Source organism: Microtus pennsylvanicus, chromosome 13 (genome assembly GCF_037038515.1).
Source record: "Microtus pennsylvanicus isolate mMicPen1 chromosome 13, mMicPen1.hap1, whole genome shotgun sequence".
In the NCBI taxonomy this organism is placed as follows: domain Eukaryota; kingdom Metazoa; phylum Chordata; class Mammalia; order Rodentia; family Cricetidae; genus Microtus; species Microtus pennsylvanicus.
In genome coordinates, this window is record NC_134591.1 from 60,539,224 (window position 1) to 60,560,622 (window position 21,399).

Genomic DNA, 21,399 nt, shown 5'->3' on the forward strand with positions numbered 1-21,399 from the left:
TTTGAGCATTAGCACTGCAGGCAAAATCTAGGTGTGGCTCAGGTACCCCACACAGCTGTACAGATGCTGCCCAGAAACTCCTAGACAGCTCCAGCTATCTAGGGACCAGGGGGCCAGGTCAGATGCTAGCAAGGCCCAGACTGACATGTACGGCTACTGATGCTACATGCCAGGTACAAGGTCAAGCATTTCACACATGCTTACATCCAACCGACCAAGTGGTTGCCATTACCAGTCTCATTCGACACAGATGCGGTGAGGCACAAGCACCTAACTCGTCTCACCACCAGCACCTTAAATTCCTGAAGGCCAGAACAAACGGGAAATGAAATACGGCAGTCTCAGGAACTGAGGTGACCACTGCTCTAGTCTCTGGCCATTTCTACCTTCTCTGCCTCCTTTGTCTTCCGCGCAAACAGCCACCCCAGTCTCTAGAGTCTTCCAGTGCAGTTGACCGTCATTCCCTAACTAACTTCTTCCTGCTACAATGGAGATGCTGACCGGAGAGGCAGCACCGTACGATGACTTGCTGCTAAACACTTAGTCGCTGGCTCTTCAAGAAGACAGGAGATGGCTCAGCCAGTCAGGGGCTTCCTGCGCAAGCATGAGGACCCGAGTTTGATCCAAAGAACACATATAAAAAATTTGAGTGTGGTGGACTGCAGTAATTCTAGCGCTGCGGAGGCAAAGACTGGCAGATTCCCGTGCTTCTGGCCAGCCAGTCTCGCCAGTGAGCTCGGGGAAGGGAGAGAGTCTGACTCAAGGAAACAAGACCACGGAAGTGGACAGAGCCTGAAGAATGCACTCAGGATTAGCCTTCAACCTTCACACTGGTGGACACAGGAACAAACATGTCGTGGTTGATAACAGGCCACCAACACCCTGAATGTGTAAACGGAAGAGGTGTACACCATCTGACCATCTGTTCTCATGAGTCAGGGCAGCCACCGCACCACTGACGGCGTGTGTGTGTGTGTGTGTGCGTGTATGTGTGTGTGTACTTACTGAGTCACTGAGCAGGTGGTCACCTCTGTCCAATCAGCTGTGGATAACGTGGACAGTGGGGGAACGTGGCACAGATACGGCTGCAGAGCCGGGCGCAGATATGGCTGCCAGAGCCCAGCTCTTTCTAGCATGGCAGAACACGAAGGTAAACGTTAGAGAAAGACCAGAGGCCTGAAAGGTTACCAAAAACCCGGTGGCTCTGTGTGAGCCCACATCCATTCTCGGTTCAACGGTAAAACACTGACATCATATCAATATGAAGTACTCCCCCAAAGGCTTGGTTCTCAGGGTGGAGCCAACTCCTGAGACACACTGGACTGTCTCTCTTGAAGGCGCTGACACAGGCATTGGGTTCATCCATTCACAGACTCATAATGTGATGATATTTAGGGGGAGCCTGGTGGGAGAAAACAGGTCCTCAAGAGCCCTTTGAAGGGCATGGTAGCGCTCACACCTTTCCATCTTTCTCACTGTGAGGTGAGCAACTGTGCTCTTCCACGCCCTTCCACGGGGATGTTCCACCCCCGACAGACCCAGAAACAATGGAACCAGCCAGCCATGGGCTGTGCCAAGACAGAAACCATCGGCCCAAGCCCGTCTCGCCTCCTTTAAGCCATCTGGCACAGGTCACGGGATGAAGAGTCTGTAACACAAAACCATTTCTGCCCGAGAACTTGGTCGTTGCGGTGACTATCTGAAACCTTTGGAACGGGTTGGTGGAAGAGTTTGGAAATGTCAGCGGAAGCTTCGGTGAAGCCTAGAAGGCTGTGGACAGAGTTCATGGGAAGGTCTGCAGGGAGTGTGGAAGACCAGCATGAGCACAGGACTGTGAAAACAGAACCCTGTGCTCTCCGGGCACACTGCTGGATGCTAAACTGGAGCTTGCTCGTGCTACATCAGGTAGAGGGTTTGCCCATCCCGCCCCACCCCACATCCACACCTTTCTTGTGGATGCTTGGCCCCACCCAGGCCCAGAAACAATGGAAGACATGCCTTGTCCTACTCCTCCCTCTGTCTCTGCTTCCTGGCTGCCACGGAGTGAGCACCTCCCACTCTACAGCCCTCTCTCCTCAGCGCTCAAGCCTCCGATGGACTAAAACCGTAAGTCAAAAAGCAATGAGTCCTCCTAGCAACTGCCCCAGGTATGTTCGAAGGGAACATTCTAATTAATTCTAGAGTCTGTGCTTTCTGGGAATGTTAAAACCAGGGGTAGGGATCTCACTGGGGTGGACCTAACATCAACGGAGATGTAAATATTTGGAAAAAATACTCGATTCTCGGGAAAGTCTGTTCCTTTGAGGTTTGGGCCTTTAGAAGTTTTGGGGTGACAGAAATCAACAATACAAGAACAGCTTCTGGAATCTTAGCAGGTGAAATATCTCGGCAAGGAGGTAACAGGGTGGGTGCAAGCTGAGGCAGGTCCAAACTGCAAGCCCAAGGGGAACCTCTGCAGTTTTGTTTGTGCGTCAGGGTCTCTCATGAGCCTCACTGGCTCTGCTGTGAGCTGTTGGTACTCCGTTCATTTTGCACCTCTTAGCTAACAGGTGTGTGTGTGTGTGTGTGTGTGTGTGTGTGTGTGTGTGTGTGACAAAGGGTCTAGCACACTTATCTTCCTTCCTGGGGTGACCCAGAGCTGAGTCACATCCACAAGGATACCTTCGCAGGACCAACCTTGATAAGCCTGGGGGGATTCATTCTTGAATCTCCCTTTGGTTCTTCCTAGACAGCAGCACCCTGACTCCATGGAGGAAAAAAACATGTGGATGTATTTTTATAAGCCCCATTCCAACACTAGAACAGCTTCCTATATCGGGCTCCCGTGATGAATGACCAGAACTGGGAGGGGGAACAGAACCACTGGGGACATTCAACATCCCTGCCACTCAACTGGGCAAAACGCTTCTCTTGGGTTGCAGCCCCTTCCGCGGGGCATTCTGGAGCATTCCAGCACAAAGCATGGAAGCCAACAGCAAGTGGCCATTGGCCTCCCTTCCCAACCCTGGGGCGGAGTGGTGCAAAGGCGGCCCAGCCCCCTCTCCCACACAGCGCCAACACAGCACCAAGCACTCTGCACGCCGCCACCACCCAGGTGTAGGTACAGTTTATTCTTCACATCAGAGATACAAAGAGCAGAGGGTGCGTCCCTTTGACTCTCGCCCCGTTCAGTGTTCTTCCCCCATGTTTGATTTGTTTAGCTTTACCCCCTTCTTTAATAGAACATAAGTTTCTCTCCTGAAGCTCCGAGGGCCACCTGCCCTCACCTCCCTGCCACCAAGATGCAGACTGAGAAGCCAACAGACCGTTTTCTCTTTTTTAATAAGGTAACTATTTCTAAATATGGTGGCCTGGAGGTCCCATAGAAAAAAAGCCAAGGGTGTTAACAGCATGGAACAGCGTATTTACAGGGTAGTACATGCGGACGGAAAGCTACAATACTGAGTATCAGACGACGCAGGTCAAACAAAGGGGTCGGGGTGGGAGGGCAGAGAACCCCCCCAGTGGAAAAGAAACCCCAGGAAACGTTAAACTGGTAAATCAATGTCGAGTTAAGGCTTAAAAAGTGTATAAAAATAACACAGTTAATATTCAAATGGACTCCAGATACAGAATATATAGATGAGTTTTGTCTAGTTTTCTTCCTCTCTGGGGGGGATGTGGAAGGGCTTCTCTGGGCTCTGTACATAGTTCCTATATACACGGACACGCATGGCTTTCGGATTGGGATGTCTAGGGGGGGCTGGGGGCAGGGTCTGCTCCTGGGACCTCCTTTGGAGGATCCTATCCCTGCTGCAGGGCCTGGGGTCTGGGTTGGGGAGTCCCCTTCTGTAGCGAGAAAGACAACTCCTCCCTGGGCACTGTCCCCTTCTGGAGGGAATTCTGAAGGAGGTCTTAGCTCCGGGCCCACTCCATCCCCATCCCCCTGCCCACAGTCTGGAGTGGTGGGAGAGGTAGCCAATAGGTTTCCTGGCCAGCACCGAGGTAGACTGGGATGGTCTTCAGGGCAGCAGGGGAAGAGCCAGGTTTCACCAGGCACCCCCCCAACTCATTTCCCTGGGCGTGCCACCCAGCCATCACTGCACCCTTTGGTCCTGCGGCTCCCCAGACCCCTCATTTCCATGCCCTGAAGCCAGGCAGCCCTGGCAGCTGCCATACCCTTTGCCCAGTAAAGGCTAGGGCAAGGCTCAGGCAATTTGAGCGGGGTGATGGGGCTGAAGGGCTCACTCCAGCTGTCTCCTGTCTTCCTCCCACCTGGGGGAGGGTCCCCTTTGAAGTCCAGAACCCCAGGCCTGAGCCTCCCCTCAAGACCTGAGGCAATGGCCAGAGAAGGTCCCACGCTGCCCTCTGGTTCTCTGTATCCGTCTGTCCAGTCCTTTTAGTTTCTCGTTCTTAGCAGCACCAACATTCTGGCCAATAAATATCCTTTTTGTTATTTCCAAGACAAACTTAAAAACAAGAAACAGTGAAGCAAGTGAGGGAGGGGGAACAAAAAGAAAAACCCAACAGACAGGTTCAAAGTGCTCTGAGATCGTCTTTGGATGCCACCAGAACAGTCCAGAATCTTGCAGTTGGCCTGGCTGCCCAGGAGCCGGACCAGGCAGGGCTTCTGCGGACCAAGCTTTCTGGCAGGGTGGGAAGGTCGTGAGAGAGCTTGGTGGTTCCTGGAGGCCCCAGCGGGAGTTAGGCTGGGTGCTGCCTAGGTCTATGTCTGCCAAGTGGGCGGGGCGGCGCCACAGGTGGGCTCAGATCAGAGAGATTCGCACCGGGATGCCGGGGGACTCCGTCCTCTGGGGTGAGTGATGGCTCACCAGGTGTTCCACCACTGTGTGTTTGGACATGTGCTTCATCAGGTAGGTCTCCTGCGGGCAGATGGGAGATGCAGAAGGCGTCACAACAAAGGCTGCAGTTCCCAAAGCGGCCACTGGAGGGCAGACCAGTTGGGGCTGCAAACAACTGAGCCGTGGGGGCTCAGCTGGATCACCCTTAAACCCCGCCCATCCCAACCCCTGCAACTCTGTCAACAGCTGTAGGGAGATATGAACCTAACTCTGCCTAACGTCACATCCTACATCTGTAGATACAGACACATCTGTATCAATGAGGCAGGGACCTGGATGGAGCGGAGTCCTACCATTTGTTAGCATTAGGACAAGTTACCTCCCCCAACCTGCTCCCAAGCCTCAGTTTCCTCCTCTATAAGCAGGGGCATTACCTAGAGCCCTGGGCACGCAGTGAGGGACAAGGAGGCCCCTCCTGCCCCAGCCTCAACATTTTATTCCAACTGGAAACAGGAATCTAGTTGACCCCCTCTCGGGGTGAAGCCACACCAGAGTCACCCCCGTTCCCCATTGGCTCTACTGAGTTTGCCTGAGGCATCATGAAGAGATGGACGAGGGGACCTGGGCATTGACCAGGAACAAGGTAACATACCCTGGCCCTGGCTGCCACTCCAGGCCTCCCACCTCAAGATGGGCACTCAGGCAGAAAGAACCTCTGATGGCAAGGTGCTACATCAGCCAGAAGAAGCAGCTGGCAACAGCCAAGCCAGGAGTCAGTCTCTAGTGAGCACACGGCAAGAAGCAGGGTGAGGGAGGCTATGGCCTAAAACACTGACCAGGGCAGACACTGACCAGGGCAGACACTGACCAGGGCAGACACTGACCAGGGCAGACACTGACCAGGGCAATATAGGAACTCATTTGGGTCTCACTCTTAAAAAGACAAAGTCTGTAAATAAAAATGTGTCACTTAAGAGTCAAATGAAGCTGGGCGATGGTGGCGCACGCCTTTAATCCCAGCACTCGGGAGGCAGAGGCAGGCGGATCTCTGTGAGTTCGAGACCAGCCTGGTCCACAGAGAAACCTTGTCTCGAAAAACCAAATAAAAAAAAAAAGAGTCAAATGAATACATTCATGCTGTCTGGGTATTAGACATCAGGGCCCCTGAAAAGATCATGGGTAAGATTTTTTTTAAAGGAGTCATTACCCTTAAAGACAAAAAAAATTTTTGGCTTTGAAGCAGTAACCACAGCTTCTCTGTGTGATCATGTATTTAATACTGTCTCCATCAGTGATCCCTAACTTCCCTATCTAAATGGTATTCCCTGCTTCCTCCGTGCCTGGCTCAGTGGTCAGTGGCTCCCTGAAGTTTATCTGGCCCTCAGGTCAGCCAGTAAGTAGCCACTTGATAGAGGAGGAGACTGATACCCGTGAGCACTCTTGGCTATGGGGGCCTGGTGCCAGAATAGTTAAAGAACTGCAAACGGGCACACAACTGAGTTACCTGGTTACCCAAGGCCCTCCTAGGCAGGACTTCTTCCCACCCAGGGAACCATCTCTGGTCACCTTTCCCCGAAGGATGGGTGGCTCTGGCTATGGTACTGTGCCCTCTGGTGGCTTTGGCAGGGATTGCAACTTCCCCAAGTGGGAAGGTACTCCGCATTCCCAGACTCAGAACAGCAGAATCCCAGGCCCACAAGCCCCGCCTTGAGGCTCTGGAACTTGGGGCAAGGCAGCAGGACTCACCGAGGTGTAGGCCCGCCCACACATGCTGCAGCAGTAAGCCTTAGCGTGCTTGATGGCGTGGGCGGAGAGGTGGATCTGGAGGGAGGCGGAGTCTGAGTAGGCCCTGTAGCAGTTGGGACATTTGTAGGGCTTGTCCTTGTTGTGCTGGCGTTGATGAGACTGCGAAGAGCAGAGCAGGGGGTCATGAGGCGGGGACTCTCTCCCACCCAGCCCCCTTCTTGGGCCCCCTGGAAGAGGGGACACCGTTGTGCACCTGGGGGGGCAGGAGGCAGGTCGGCACTCACCTGGAGGTTGGAGAGCTGAGTGAAAGCCTTCTCGCAGCCAGGATGTGGGCACTTGTAGGGTCTGTCGCCTGTGTGGATTCTGCAAGGGCAGGCGCAGTGAGGCAGTAGCTCAGTCACATCTCCAGAGCCGGTCCAGTCCCCAAGCCCCCGTGTGGCCACTGCCAGACCTCCGCTGCCTTCCACCATGTCCCCAACTCTCACTCACCTTCCCTGGTGGTCCAGCATAGGCCCCCAGCAACAGCTAGTCTGCTTAGTTTCTCATGCCCTCAAATCCCTGGCACCCTACTTGTCATTGCCGGGTCTCTGCTTTCTTGGCTCTCTCCACGAAAGCACAACCTCCTTGGTCTTAGCCACTGCCACCACCCGGTGCCTGGCACAAGCTCTGCTCAGGGAGGCCTCATTAAACAGCTGGAGTGTGCAAACAGAGAGGGCTCCTCGTCTCTAAAGTTAGCCACAGACATCAGAAATAAGGTTCATATAACCCGCCTCCTGCCCAAGGTGTTTGTTGACTGACTAACATACAGTCCTCTAGGGACTTCAGTTCTTCCGGAGAGACACACCAAACCTCTTGGCCAGCAAACTACCCTCTGGCCTCCATCTACCCAACTACGCCAACTGTCCAGCTTCCTTCCGGGTTCTCAGCCTCCTGACCTCGGCTATGTTATCATCCCTGGGCCTGTCCTTGTGGTATCCTTGCTCAGCAACCACCAGCCTCTACCTCCCTGTTTGTCTGGGATAGAACCCACAGACTTTGCCCCAGCTTTCCTTGACATTCTCCCTTGGTATTTTTGAGACCTCCCCTCTGTTTCTGTCTTCTGTATCTCGCTCCCTCCCCAGCACACACAGCCGCAAGCCTCCGAGCCTTTGTCCATGCTGTTCCCTCTGCCAGAAAGGAAGGCCTCTGTCCTCTGGCTGACTCGAGGGGCCTCTCAATGCTCGTCCCGGATATCCCGCCTCACCGTGTCTCTTTCATAGGCAGGTCCACACACACAGGCTTTGCCAAAGTGGGGCCATAATGGGGCCCTCCGGGCCAAGGCCTGCCTCTCACTACTAACTTGTCTTTGTATGAGGAAGCCAGCACAGGGCTGCCCCCGAAAGGGACTCAAGGAGACCACTTGCCATTGAACAAAAAAAGGACCAGGCTGCCTTTTCCCACCATCCACAAAGCTCTCAGTATCTAGCCCTGAATTTCAGGCCACACCAATCACCAGGGTCCCCAGAATCCTGTCCCTAGCCTCTCCCCATGCACAGAGCTTCCCGTCTTGGCTCCCACATCTGTGAGGTGGGATGCCCAGCCTGAACCCAGGCCGCCCCTCTTCAAGCACAAGGAAAGCCGGCTGAAACTGGTGCCCTGCCTGCTCCCCACCCTGATGACCCCAGTTCCATGTGGGGATTTTAAAATCAGATGTCTTACATATTGCCCCCTCTACATATCCCCTGCAACCCAGACCCAGAACACCCTCTCCCTTCCATCTGGACCCCAGGCTGCCGCACTGTGTACCATACTTGAACCCACTTCTGCCACCTCTCGTCTCCCCAGCTTCCTCATCTCTGAAATAGGGACAGTGAGAATGAAGATCCCATTTAAGGTTGTTCACGCGATACTGTTGCGGTGTTAGAGGACCGATTCTCCACCACGGGAGAAGCTTGGTGGAAAACACCCTGACTGGCCGAGCCATCTCACCAACCTCCTTTTTGTTTTGTTTTTTAAGGAGGGTCTCACTCTGGCCCAGGCTGGCCTGAAACTCAAGGTATTCCTCCTGCCTCAGCCTTCTATGTGCTGGGATTACAGACGTGAGGCCCCACACCCAGCTGGCTTGACTTCATCCTCAGGTACTACTGGGCGGCTTTACCCACTTTGTATTTTGTAACTAAAACAAAGGTAGACATAATAGAAGTCAGTATTTGCGGAGCGGGAATCCCTCTCCACGGCTTTTCTCATTCTCTCCTCCAATGAAACACGTACACCCACACGAACTCTTCTGGCCCCCCTTGTGTTAAAACAGGAGTGGGTCAGGCACACAGGAGCCCTTTGATGCTGAATAGCTGTTCATAATATTGTAATTATTGTCATCAGACTCAAGAAAGCCAAATGACACTGCTCCCAGCTGCAGTTATCATTATAAATGTACATCACATCACACAGCCAGGGAAAGAAAAGCAACCCCAGAGACAGTTTGCACCTGGCATAAGCAAACACACACAGGTAGTGTCACTGTCTGGCATTAGCCGCTACAAACAGATCGACTCGGAGCCCCCTTCTGTACCGAATTCCTCCTGAAGCAGCTCCAACCCAGCTTTCACACCCTCGTACCTGCAGACTCATGGTACCTTGTGCGTATCTGTTTGTCACATAAGGCTCGCACTCGGTGTCCACCGTCAACAGACCATAGTAAAGACTGTCCTGATTGCGATGCTGATACATGTATGTGGTGTGTGTCATACATGTGTGTGGTATGTATCATCTGGTGAGACGATCGTCCCGAATCTGGGCTTGCGGGACAGTCTGGGAGTCACCTGCTCTTCACAGGTGCCTCCCTTTCATACACACGTTCCTCTGGGAGCCACTAAATAAGACCGTCCCAACAGTGGTCTTGGTGACAGCTTCTTCGGCTCCAAGGGTGGACTGGCATAGCCCCTTGCTGACTCAGCATCTTTTGTGTGCCCAGCACAGCTTCTGCTTTGGATTCACCCTCTTCATGACAGTAACATTGGGAAGACAGACTGGATTGTTTACAGGACCTGGGTGGTTGATTGTCAAAGGGCAGGACGACAGGACATGGTCTCTGAAAAATGAAATACGGTTGATTCCTCGATTTGATGGTTGTCTGGGGTCCTAGAGCTTAGGAGATTTAGAAACCCATCTCTTTGCCAGTGGGTTAAGACATGGTGGCTTACTTATATGTGCCAGTGACCTGTGATTTGTAATTATTGTTGATATGTTGACAGACTCCTCATGTTGTTTTGTTTCCTGCCCATTTCAAACTTGAATCACACAAATGAGGTAAAGAAAGAGAAACAGAAAGATAGAAAAGAAAAAGGAGAAAGAGGAGGAGGAGGAGAAGGAAGAAGAAGAAGAAGAAGAAGAAGAAGAAGAAGAAGAAGAAGAAGAAGAAGAAGAAGAAGAAGAAGAAGAAGAAGAAGAAGCAGCCGCCGCCACTGTCCTCAGAAACAGAATCAATCCCCAGGGTCTGGGACTATTTTGGCAAATCCATCCCCTTCAAGGACCAGTTAATTTTTTTTCCTTTGTTTCCTTGCTCACATTCTTCCTCCCTAACCATCCCTCGTTTTGTGTGTTTATTTATTTTTGACAGGATATTACTCTGCAGCTCTAGGCTGACCTCAAATTTTCAGTAATCCTCCTGCCCCAGCCTCCCAAGAGCTGGGGTTACAAGGAATATGTGAGCCCTCCCATATTCATTCTTAAATATGCTTAAATAAAGTCTATTTTTGAAAAATAAGAATAAATAGAATTCTTAATCACTATGACTTCTTGCTAATGCATCTATTTTCCTTTTATTAACTTTTTAAGATGATTTATTTTGGTGTGTGTGTGTGTGTGCGTATGCATCTGTGTCTGTGTGTGTGTCTGTATCTGTGTGTGGATATGTTCATCAGTGCAGGTGCCCACAGAGGCCAAAGAAATTCGATCCCTCTGGAGCTGGAGTTACAGGAAGTTGTGGGCCACCTGATGTGGGTGGTGGGGATCACACTCAAGTCTTCCAGAAGAGCTGTAAGTGTTCTTAACCACTGAGTCCCAACTGTATCTATTTTTAACTAATGCTTCCACCATACATTTCTGCCAGCTTCGAGCTAGCTGGCCTTTGTCGGGTCTAGGCCCTTAGTTCAGAATAACTGTCCTAGTTTCTTCCACACGAATCCCCAGCATCCACAAGAAAGCTGGACATAGCTAGACACACACACTCGTGATCCTGGCGCAGAGACGTGAGGATGCTGGGCTTGCCGGGATGCCAGCCTGACTCCAAGTTCAGCCAGAGACAAACGCTGACAACCAGAGGACAGGACCAGATATCCTCTCCAGACCTGTGTTCATTCATGGGTGTGCATATCCATACGTGTGTATAAACCAGCTCATGGGTGTGCATATATATCCATACGTGTGTATAAACCAGCTCATGGGTGTGTATATATATCCATACGTGTGTATAAACCAGCTCATGGGTGTGCATATATATCCATACGTGTGTATAAACCAGCTCATGGGTGTGCATATCCATATGTGTGTATAAACCAGCTCATGGGTGTGCATATATATCCATACGTGTGTATAAACCAGCTCATGAGTGTGCATATCCATACGTGTGTATAAACCAGCTCACCTATCCATACATGTGTATAAACCAGCTCATGGGTGTGCCTATCCATACGTGTGTATAAACCAGCTCATGGGTGTGCATATATATCCATACATGTGTATAAACCAGCTCATGCGTGTGCATATCCATACGTGTGTATAAACCAGCTCATGGGTGTGCATATATATCCATACATGTGTATAAACCAGCTCATGGGTGCACATATCCATACATGTGTATAAACCAGCTCATGGGTGTGCATATATATCCATACATGTGTATAAACCAGATACATACACTACCATCCTTTCATCATCCACCTGTGGATGCACAAGCTGTGGGCTGGCATGTGGCTTGGTGGTAGATGTTTGCCTGGTACGGCCGTGGTCATGGGTTGGATCCCCTGAACTTCAGACACACACACACACACACACACACACACACACACACACACATACACACACACACAGTCTTTCTAGATGTAAGCTCTCTTTCCCAGTTAGCTGTATGGGGTAAACTAAAGGCTCTGGAGGTGAGCCAAGCCTGTGTGTGCATCATGTCCTTAGTCTAACAAGTGTCAAGCAAGAGACCTTAGTAGCAGATTCTATTCTCCCTCCTGATCCTCTGCTTCTCACAGTGGAGTGGGCAGAACCATGCAGTCCTGTCAACAGGCCTCAGCCCCTCACATCTGCCTGAAGGCTTCTGCTCTGAACAGCAGGTCGGACACCTCCTGAAGAACACCAGGAGAAGGGAGCCTGAGAGAGCCTGGAACAGACCTCCGTCCCCTGGCTTCGGAGCCTGGACTTCGAATGTGATCCAGCCTGAGACCAGACGCTGCCTGAGTCGTGGTCTAGATAAGGACAGTATAGCCCAGTGGGCTGGCAGTCACGGGGTAAGAGGACAAGGACTTGTCACCAAGCGGAATGAAGCTCATTTCATTGGGGTCAATATCTCATTTCTGAAGGGCTCATGAGAACCACCTTCCACTTGGTCTGTCTCCCACCCTTATTTAGGAAGCTATATTTAACAAAATAGAATAAATCAGTCTCCAAATAGATGACCTGCTTCATCTAACCCTTCAGATCCACGGGAGAGAGGGCTACAGAAATTTCACATCCCTCTATACCAATTACCAAGGAAAATGTAAAATTACACCTCTTTCAGAAACAACACATATGACTGGCCTCATCTCCAAACCCACACCGAATGGCTGTGCTTCCGCGGGACCCCTCTCTGCTTGAGCAAGAGCCCCTCCTTTTCACCATCGTTAGTTCTGTAAGTAGGCTCGAAAGGAATCCGTTCTCCTTCCTAACAGGATATAATTGTCTAAATCAAATTTGTAACCATGACCATGCCAGAAATGTCACATTTCAAGACAACTCTCATTTAATCAGGCGTGACGGGCCTGACAGGACAGCACCTCGTGAGAATGAGGCCGCTGTGGCAAAGACTGGACCTGTTCCACAGCTTGCGGCATCAAAGCCTTTTCTTCTTCTTCTTTTTATATTTGTGATTGGTTTTGTTCTGCCTTTGAGACAGGATCTTGTGTAGCTCAGGCTGGCCTTGAACTTATTACGCAACTGAGGCTAGCCTTGAACTCCCAATGCTCCCGCTTCTGCTACTTGTGCAAACAACACAAAACCAGAGAATAATCCAGGAGCCTTGACACACTGAGACTTCGTCTCCAAAAGTGGGGGTATGCACCCCCTGCCATCACACAGTCTAGCAGAAGCGAAATCAGTTAGTTCTTTGTACACTGATGCCTGATAATATAAGGAAAACTTCACATACACACAGCGATTAAGATTCTGGCCCAGGGGCTTGGTAGAGTCTCCTGACAGCATTTTGTATCATATGTTGTAATTCTACAAGCCATGCTACAGCAGGTCTTTGCTTATTCATCGATACCAGGTCTCATATACGTATGCACATCAGACCAGCCAAAGTTTTAAAAAAAATCAAGGCATGACAAAATCAGAAGATTAGTGAAACACACTCACTCACACACTCAGGCCTGTGCCTGAGGAGGCACAGAAAATGGACATCAAGCTGACAGCCTGCCTAGGGCCATGCTATTCTTCATTCTTGCTAGTAAACCTACATATTATTACTCCCCACACCAGAGAAACAGAGAAGGCAAAACGTTTGCACCATCGGATAAAGGATGCAAAGGGAACACAAATACCAGGCCTGGTGGCACACACTATAATCCTAGCTACTAGGGAGGCAGAGCTGGGAAGTTCAATGTTGGCCTGTGTATAGAACAAGTTCTTATTTCAAAGGAAAAGGGGCATTTTAAAAGGGCTGGGATGTAGCTCCGTGGCAGCTAACTTGCTAGGCACACACAAGGCTCTGGGTTTAATCCCTGCTACAGAAAACAAAGCAAAAACAAAGCACCACAACAAAATTTACTAGGGCTGAGGATACGGCTCAGAGGTAGAACTCTCGCCCAGCACATGAGGCCGCAGGTTTGATCCTAACACCACAGGACATTTTTAAAGTAGCACTAAGAATAAAATGCAGAGTTTCCTATCCAGCTTTAGTTCCTTACAGGAAAGGAAACCCTCAGCTGTCGGTAGCTACAGACGCCACAATCAAACAGTCCTTCCGCTGACGCTGGTCCAGCTGACAGTAGTTAACACCCAAGCTCACCTTCAGACTAGTAAATGAGCGAGCTTCTGGTCGGAACACACCAACTACAATCTTCCAAACCGTTGTTTCTTTCAACTCCTCTGCTCCCTGTATCTAGTGTCTGCCCTCCCTTGCACACACTTACTGCATTAAGTCTTCTTAGACTACAGACACCACCAGGCAGGGGTTTCTCTGGTTTGTTCCTAGAATCCTGTGTGGCACAGCACATGGGCTCCGTAAGCGTCTGTTCAATGGATGAATCATAGTCTCTGTTCAAACTAGGTCTATCTAGTCCACAAACACTTAACAAATGTCTAGACACTCAGATGTGCTACCACCCACGGGGGATACAGAAATGCAGGACACAGAGCCCTTGCTTTCCACAGCTCCCAAAATATTGAGGGAAGCAGAAAAACACACAGGCAAAGCACGAGATAGTCCACTCCTGATCCAGTGGAGACAAACGGCCCTTGGATGCTCAGGACCTAATGGCTCCCAGAAGCCATGCCTGAACCAGTTATGATGGAGGAAGTAGAACCCAAGGGTGCAGAGGAGGCGGTCAGATGTCTCAAGTAAAGGACACTGTTAAGCACAAAGACCTGGATTTGAGAAGGGCTGTGCGGTAGTGACAGCAGAGCTCGGTGGAGTGGAAGGGTTTCATCGGCACGGGCTAAAAGGCTCCTCAGAGAAATCTGGACTTGACCCTGGGAGCAACAGACACCTGAAAGTCCCTGGCCCTCCCGGCAGCAGTTTCAGCACCAGGCGGCAGGTGCTGAGCTCAGGGGGGCGGGGAGGGGGGGAGCGAGGGGCCTCAGCGGACTGGAGGGAGCACCTACCTGGTGTGCTGCTGGAGGTGGGAGAGCTGACGGAAAGACTTGTCACAGTAGGAGCAGTGGTAGGGCTTGACGCCCAGGTGGATGCGCAGGTGCTGGGCCAGGTAGGAGGCGTTGGCGAAGGACTTGGAGCAGTGCGGGCACTTGTGGGGCTTGGCCTCTGTGTGCGATTTGGAGTGGATCTGCATCTCAGACTTGGTGAAAAAGGTGAGCGGGCACACCTTACACCTGCGGGCAAGAGGCAGCTTCACGCCTGGGAAGATCCCCACCCACTCCAGTCCATCTCCAGGGAGACCCTCCCTAGCAAAGAGACCGCGTGCATGGAGCAGTTCTACCTGCGGAGACCAGAGGACACAGGCCCGCGTGGGAGAGACAAAGGCCAGTTCCAGTATGGGCACCTTCTAGTCTGGAGGGAGCTCTGGCATCTGGGAACATCTGCAGCTGTCTGGGGACCAGGGCCACACACAAGCACAGGGAAGCCAGGAAAAGCCCTGCCTGCAGCCACGCTTGTGGACCTAGCGAGGTGGTTCTCACAGGCTAAGACATTCTGACCCGGCTGTGTGTTAGAATCTTCTAGAACCTCTTGACAAGTACAGGTGCCTAGCTCCCCACCTCCACTCAACTACCCCAGAACTTCTGGAGGCCCGGTCCTGGCAATAGCATGTTGTGAAAAGGTCACTGGGTGCTTTAACGTGGTCCAGACACTTCTCTTGGGGCAAGAAGGACCAGGACTCTTAGCACTCCGACCAGCCCTGGACCACCTCTGAGGGGGCTAAATGCTATTCCTCCCCCTCCCTGATGGTCAGGTATGTTGAGGGGACACTACCCTGCTCTTTGAATCTCAGCTCCCCACCCTTATCTCCTGGGGTTCCACTTTCTAGATCTCGGCATACATCTCCAAAGCAACCCCACCCAGACCACGTATGAAGAGACCCTCACCTGTATGTCTTGCCCTCCTTTGCGGTCTCACCGGAGGCCAGGATGGGGTAGGGGACAACAAGGACAGGGGGACCCCCTGGGTTCTCTGCCTTGATCTTTTTGCGGCCGCGTTCAGACTTGGGGGGGCCAAGGAGGCCGTGGCCCTGGATTGTCTTGATGGAGTCCAGGAGGGGGGGGCTGGTGATCCCTGAGATGAGGGTGGGGGATGAGGCGATGAGGCGGCTCTGGCTGGTGGTGGTAGGTGTGGACGGGGTACTGGTGCCGGTGCCGGTGCCTGGGGTTGACTCAGATGTACTCACAGCGGGGGTTCGAGAGGAAAGCCCCAGACCTGGGAAGACACGCACAGTTCAACACAGGCCACCCAGCTCTTGCCTTTCTGAGCTATCTCCATTTACTCAGGGGTAGCTAAATGAGAGCTTGCCTATGTGTGAGATGCCTTAGATAAGCTGAGACTGAGTTAAATTTGATTAAGGAGCCAGTTTTGGGGACTGAAGGCCTAGCACCGGTAGAGCGCTGGTCTGGTACCACACAAGCCCTTAGGTCGGACCCCCAGCAGTACAGAAACCAAGAAGCACTTTAGAGATAATTCCACCCACAGAAAAAGTCCCAGGCACACAGACGTTCACCTCCATGTTATTTATAATAGCAGAATTTCAGAGACAACTGAATTATGCAAATCGGGGAAGGGCTGGGTAAACAGTGGTTAGCCTCCTTGTCGGAACTTCCCACTATCTTTGTTTCTAAAGGCTGTGTGTGCAGGCCCAGGGAAAACAAACAGCCCAGCGGTGTGCACCCATGTGGTGTGGGGGCAGGGCAGGTTTTAAAAGTGATGGTTTAACTGTTTTCTGGTTCTACAGCAATGAGGCTTTAAAAAGAACCCTCCCCCGAATCCCCTGCAAATTCTCCAATGACCGTTTTTATTTATTTACTTATTGTTGCTTCTTGAGACAGGGTGTCACGTAGCCCAGGCTGGCCTGGCCTTGAAGTCCCTAACCGCTTGCCTGTTTCCCCACACGTACTACTGTGCCCAGGAGAGAAGTTATTCTTTGGAAAATGAAGGTAATGACGGTGTAACAGCTGCCTGTAATACATGCACTTGGGAGGCTGAGACAGGCACGGCCAGTTCCAGGCCAGCCTGGACTACACAGTGAGAAGGAAGGAAGGAAGGGGCTACCAGCATCTATAATACAACTTTAGTAGATAAAATATGATGCCAGTATTTCTCATCTCAGTTTTTTTCATATCCATCTCTCTATATTTTTAAACAAGTCAAAATCTGAGCATTAAAAAAAAAATCATGGCTGGTGTGAGTTTCGTTTGTGCCACACTGGCAACAGGGATGTGCACTTACGCAGCCTCCACTGAGGGCAGCTGGGCAATAGATATTAAAATTTAAATGCTCATAACCCTTAACCAGGCGATTGATTCTGCTTCTAGAAAACACCATAAAGAAACAATCACGCATGAGCACAAAGATCTCCATGCAGGGGCTTTCCACACAAAACCGAGATTCCACACAATGATAAAAAGTGCTTGTCCTCAACAGGGGCTGTGGACATGGACATGGGGCCTCTACGGCCACCGAAACAGGAGAGCTGCACTGCCAGGAGCATGGAGACGTGCCGGACTGCTCAAGCTCACACGAGCCCATCTACCCCAGAAAGCACATGCTACCTACATGTGCAGACACGACACCGTGAAGGCCAGCGTGGAGGCAGACCCCAGATGCTCCCGCCAGCTAACCCAGTTCTCCTTAACAAGAGAGGGGAATTTTTGGTCATCGGGGATTTTCATACTCTGTCTGCTTTGAAATTATTTGAATCTTTTACTTGGTGACGTCACCCATTTTTAAAACATCTGTGATTAGAGAATAAAATAAAATAAATAAAATAAATTACAGAGAAAACAGACTACTGTCTGACAAAAGCAGAACTAGGGCTAGTTCTCCTCTCCTTCCGGGTTCTCTGAAATGTCTACATTTTCATAATGACCATGTTATTACCTTTACAGTAAATGTGCAATAAATATGTCTAGAATAGAATGGCAAATAGGGAAAAAAAAGTTAAATTACTGACACAGCCCTGCCACAAACAGCAAACACACGCATATTAAAAAAACAAACAAAAAATATGGAAAAGGAAAAAAAATCACTGAAAGAGTGTCTATGATTCTGGGTTAGGTTAGGCACTAGGGAAGATGAGCAATTTTTTTTCTTAGTTCCTCCTTTTTCCAAATTTCCCTTAATATGCTTATATTGCTTTTTTAATATTACTTTTACAACAAAAAAATAAATTTAATAAAATCATAATAACGGGAGATGTGCAGAGTGCAGCTGGGGCCTAGGGAGGCTCACAGGGCCCACAACTGTCAGACATCTCAAAGAGAAGCAGGAGAAAGGCACTTGGCTGGTAGCAGGGGTGAGCCACTGAGGGCGCAGGCCCAGTCTCGGTGGACTCCTGAGTAAGTCTGTCCCAGGGCTCTGAAGAGGGACCCTCCCTGGGTGTTTCCCCTGCACCCCAGTCTCAACCTACATAGCACGTAACACAGAGCTAGTCCCATCCCAGCAGTCTCTCGTGCATCTTCTCCTCACTCTCTACATCCTGTCCAGCACGGACGTCTCTCCATCTTTCTCACCCTAAGATCTATCCACTTCTCCGCATCCCCACAGCCACTGCGTGGTCCACCTCGCTATCTCCTCCAGAAGCTCTCCCTGCACCCGTGCTGGTCCCAGAACCCTGTCTCCACCTCCTGACCAGACCAGCTTTCCGAAAGCCGTGGCTCCCCAGTGCCCCCAGGGTAAAGTCCAAATCGCTGAGTGTGGAACACAGTGCCTTCTGCCTGGCTTCTCCCCTCTGCTGAATGGAGACAGCCAGCGGGACTGCATGAAGATGCTGATTTAGGACCAAACACTGTCTGCTCTTCAACCCAGCCCTGGCAAACCCCATCACCAGGCTGCTGGGAGGAAGGACTGTTACTAAGCACACACAGGCAGTGACTTCTCCATGGAAGGCCTCTGGTCTCCTATATCTGTGGATCTCACTTTCCACGCGAGCTTTCAGCTGTTGGAAGGAATTCTCACAGTTCAAGGTCAGAGGAAGCCTGGGGGCTATGGCTAGCACCCATTAGCCCCTCAGCCAAGCTTCCCCTACAACCCCGGATCCCACCCACCCTGTTCTCATCTGGTCAGGTCCTACCCTCACCAAGTCCCAAATGGACCAGATCCTGCCCCAACATTTCTCTACAGATCTTGACAGCCCCGCCCACTTCACAGACTCCACCCACTCAGCTTACCTGTGACAGTACTGGTGGCCGGCCTAGCGTGCAGTGCCACATCGGGCTGCGGCACAGACTGCGGGTGCAACCCTGGCACCTGCTGCAACTTGGGCAGTGACATGACGGCCTGGCTGGTCTCGGCGGGCGCGGGGGGCACTAGCAGTGGCTGTTGGGACGAGGCTGAGGTGGGTGGCAAGTGAGGTGGCCGGATCTTCTCCGCCATCAGCTGCTCTTTGATCTTGTTAATCAGGACCAGGTTGTCCAGCTGCAGAAAGGAGAGGAGCCAGATTGGGATGGGTGGGCCACACTCCAGGGCCTTCTGGGCACAAGCTACAGTCTGAACTCCAGGCAAAGCATAGCAGCTCCACCTTGGAGGGCAGCGGGAGCGGAAGTCTTACCTGGCTGGGCATGGTGGGAGGAGGGGGCCAGAAGTAGGGGTTGTTAAATCGAGGTTCGGCCATCCTGCAGGAAGAGAGAGCGTCTGTCACTATCAACTATGAGATCTCCTTATCCCTTGAGACCCAAATTCCTCAGTCAAGTGGGCCTCCCATCAGACCCAGAGACCCACATCCCCAGGTTGACAAGTCAGGAATTCAGTGCCTCCCTGGGAGGATCTGAAGGGGCAAAGGTCACATTCAGACCAGAGTGCTCCCAGTACCTGCGAGCCCCCCATGCTTCCAGGCCAGTTTCCATCCCCTAGGTTTTAGAGCCAAACCCGTGGACCCTACACAGAACTCTCCCCTCCAGAGACCACTGGAGATCCCTGGGAACACCTCTGTAAACAGCCGCAAAGCAGAAGCAACTACCCATTCGGGATCCTTGCCCTTCTGCCTCCTCCCTGAGGGAAGACATCTTTATCAGAATACACAAGATGGGGCAAAGATACAGCCTCTCTAAAGGGCAGGTGGTAGGAGAATTTACACAGACCAGAATAAGCATTCCCTTTGACTCAAGAATTATACCCTGGAAAATTCAGGCACGGACAGGTGGACAGGTATGTGTGACCTGCAAAGTTGGGGGTGACAGAATGCTGTGCTTAAGTGGAGGAGGCTGGGGAGTCCAGGGGTCAACACAGTGTGACAAGGGTACTGGTGGCCTCCACCGCTGGCAAGTTCCATGGCAATCTGTGGACCTGAGAGCCTTTTCAATCAGGGCAGGTCAATACCAAGGACAGACCCTTGAGACTAACTGGCTCTGCCCTCTGGGGTGGGAAGTGTGGGGGAATGGGTTTTCTGTGACTCTAAACTGAGTTAAGAATTGACTTCCAGGAATTGGCTGCACGGGGTACTCATTGCTTTCTCGGCATGTTGACTGAGTGATCCTTCCAAAATCTCTTCCCTACCTGGTACTGCAGCTTTAGACCAAAAAGAAATGCCTAAAACCTCTTCTGCTCCTTCCAGTGAACTTGAGAAGTCCCTGCTAGAATCGTGGTAGATTTTGAGGTGAAAGCCCCTCACCCCCTACCCCAGGGCACACAGTCTACTCTAAGTGCTTTCCGAAAGAACGTTTATCTGGATCACCGTTGTGACCTCTACTTGAGAAACAGGCACAAAGGGCAGCCTAAGCTCTTGGGACTGGTGAAAGGAATCAGAGCCTGGGGAGAAGGTGGAGGTTGCCCAGTGATCCTTAAACTGGGAAGCCAGACCACCCAAACTGTTTCCCCTGGCCATTTGCTTTGTAAATGCTAGTCCTCAGCAGAACAGAAGTCTCCGGAAGGAAGCAAGCCCTGCTGAAGGCCTCACCCCTCACTCCCTACCTGGGGAGAGCGTGGTCTCAGTCCTCTAGGCAGGAGCAGAGGCTGGGGGTGGCGGTAACTGGGACAATTCCCATCCTGTCAGTCTTTGGTCCCCACAGCTTAGGAGGCCCTTCCCTCTGCCCACCAAACTCCATGGCAGCCTCTTACAGACAAAAAGCCACGGTCTGCCTGCCTAGCTCCCTGACTGCCCCCATGCCTTTGGGATCACTCCCCTAGAAAAACCTCAAAGCAAGACTCCAGAGAGGAGGCTGCCAGTTAGTGCCCACCTTGCGCCAGGCACACTGGCACTGAGAGCAGGGACTCTCACCACGCCCACTTTTAGAAGAGAGGTAGAGTGACTGGCTCAAGATCACGCAGCAAGGAAGCATACCACCGAGACTCCATTAGCCTCACCTGACTCCCTGAACTGTTCAGGGAGAGGAGACAACTTCTAGCTGTAGGCTTGTGGTGGTGTCCTGCCTTAGGGTGGCACAACCGTGACTTCATGAGTGGACACAAGGTAGGGAGGGGAGGTGGGGAGACTGGGGAGCTAACCAAAGGTATCTTGGGAACAGGTACACGTGTGAATTGCATGAAGGAATGAACGGAGACTAAGATTCCAAACTCTCTGAAAAGCAAGCCCACCTGCTTACTAGTGGCTCCGTTTACAATGCGACCCCTTGGAGAGCTCTTTAGAAACCCAGGAGGAGGGCAAGCTGGGAAGACCTTCTGTCCCCAATCCATGGACCCTCTCCTCAGCCATTAGAAGGGAGACCTGCTCAGACTGCAGGGACAGGTAGGGGCAGGCCTGGATGCAACCCTGTGAGCTGTTTTCCTCCTCAGTAAGATGGGGTGACACCG

At 51.5% G+C, this 21,399-nt stretch overlaps 1 protein-coding gene across 4 annotated transcripts in view; it reads right to left on the minus strand.

Moving 5' to 3' along the window:
- Positions 1-3,072: 3,072 nt before the first annotated feature.
- Positions 3,073-21,399, minus strand: part of Znf362 (zinc finger protein 362) — a 31,911-nt gene continuing 13,584 nt past the window's right edge. For 3 of the 4 annotated variants that reach the window (XM_075944918.1, XM_075944921.1, XM_075944919.1), the window contains 7 exons: positions 19,202-19,265; positions 18,822-19,068; positions 15,531-15,858; positions 14,595-14,819; positions 6,812-6,890; positions 6,528-6,686; positions 3,073-4,862 (listed from right to left, as the gene is read on the minus strand). In XM_075944918.1, the coding sequence (XP_075801033.1) occupies positions 4,746-4,862; positions 6,528-6,686; positions 6,812-6,890; positions 14,595-14,819; positions 15,531-15,858; positions 18,822-19,068; positions 19,202-19,265 (1,219 nt within the window). In that variant the 3' untranslated portion in view covers positions 3,073-4,745. The remainder of the gene's footprint in view (positions 4,863-6,527; positions 6,687-6,811; positions 6,891-14,594; positions 14,820-15,530; positions 15,859-18,821; positions 19,069-19,201; positions 19,266-21,399) is intronic. The other variant, XM_075944920.1, reaches the window with a different exon arrangement.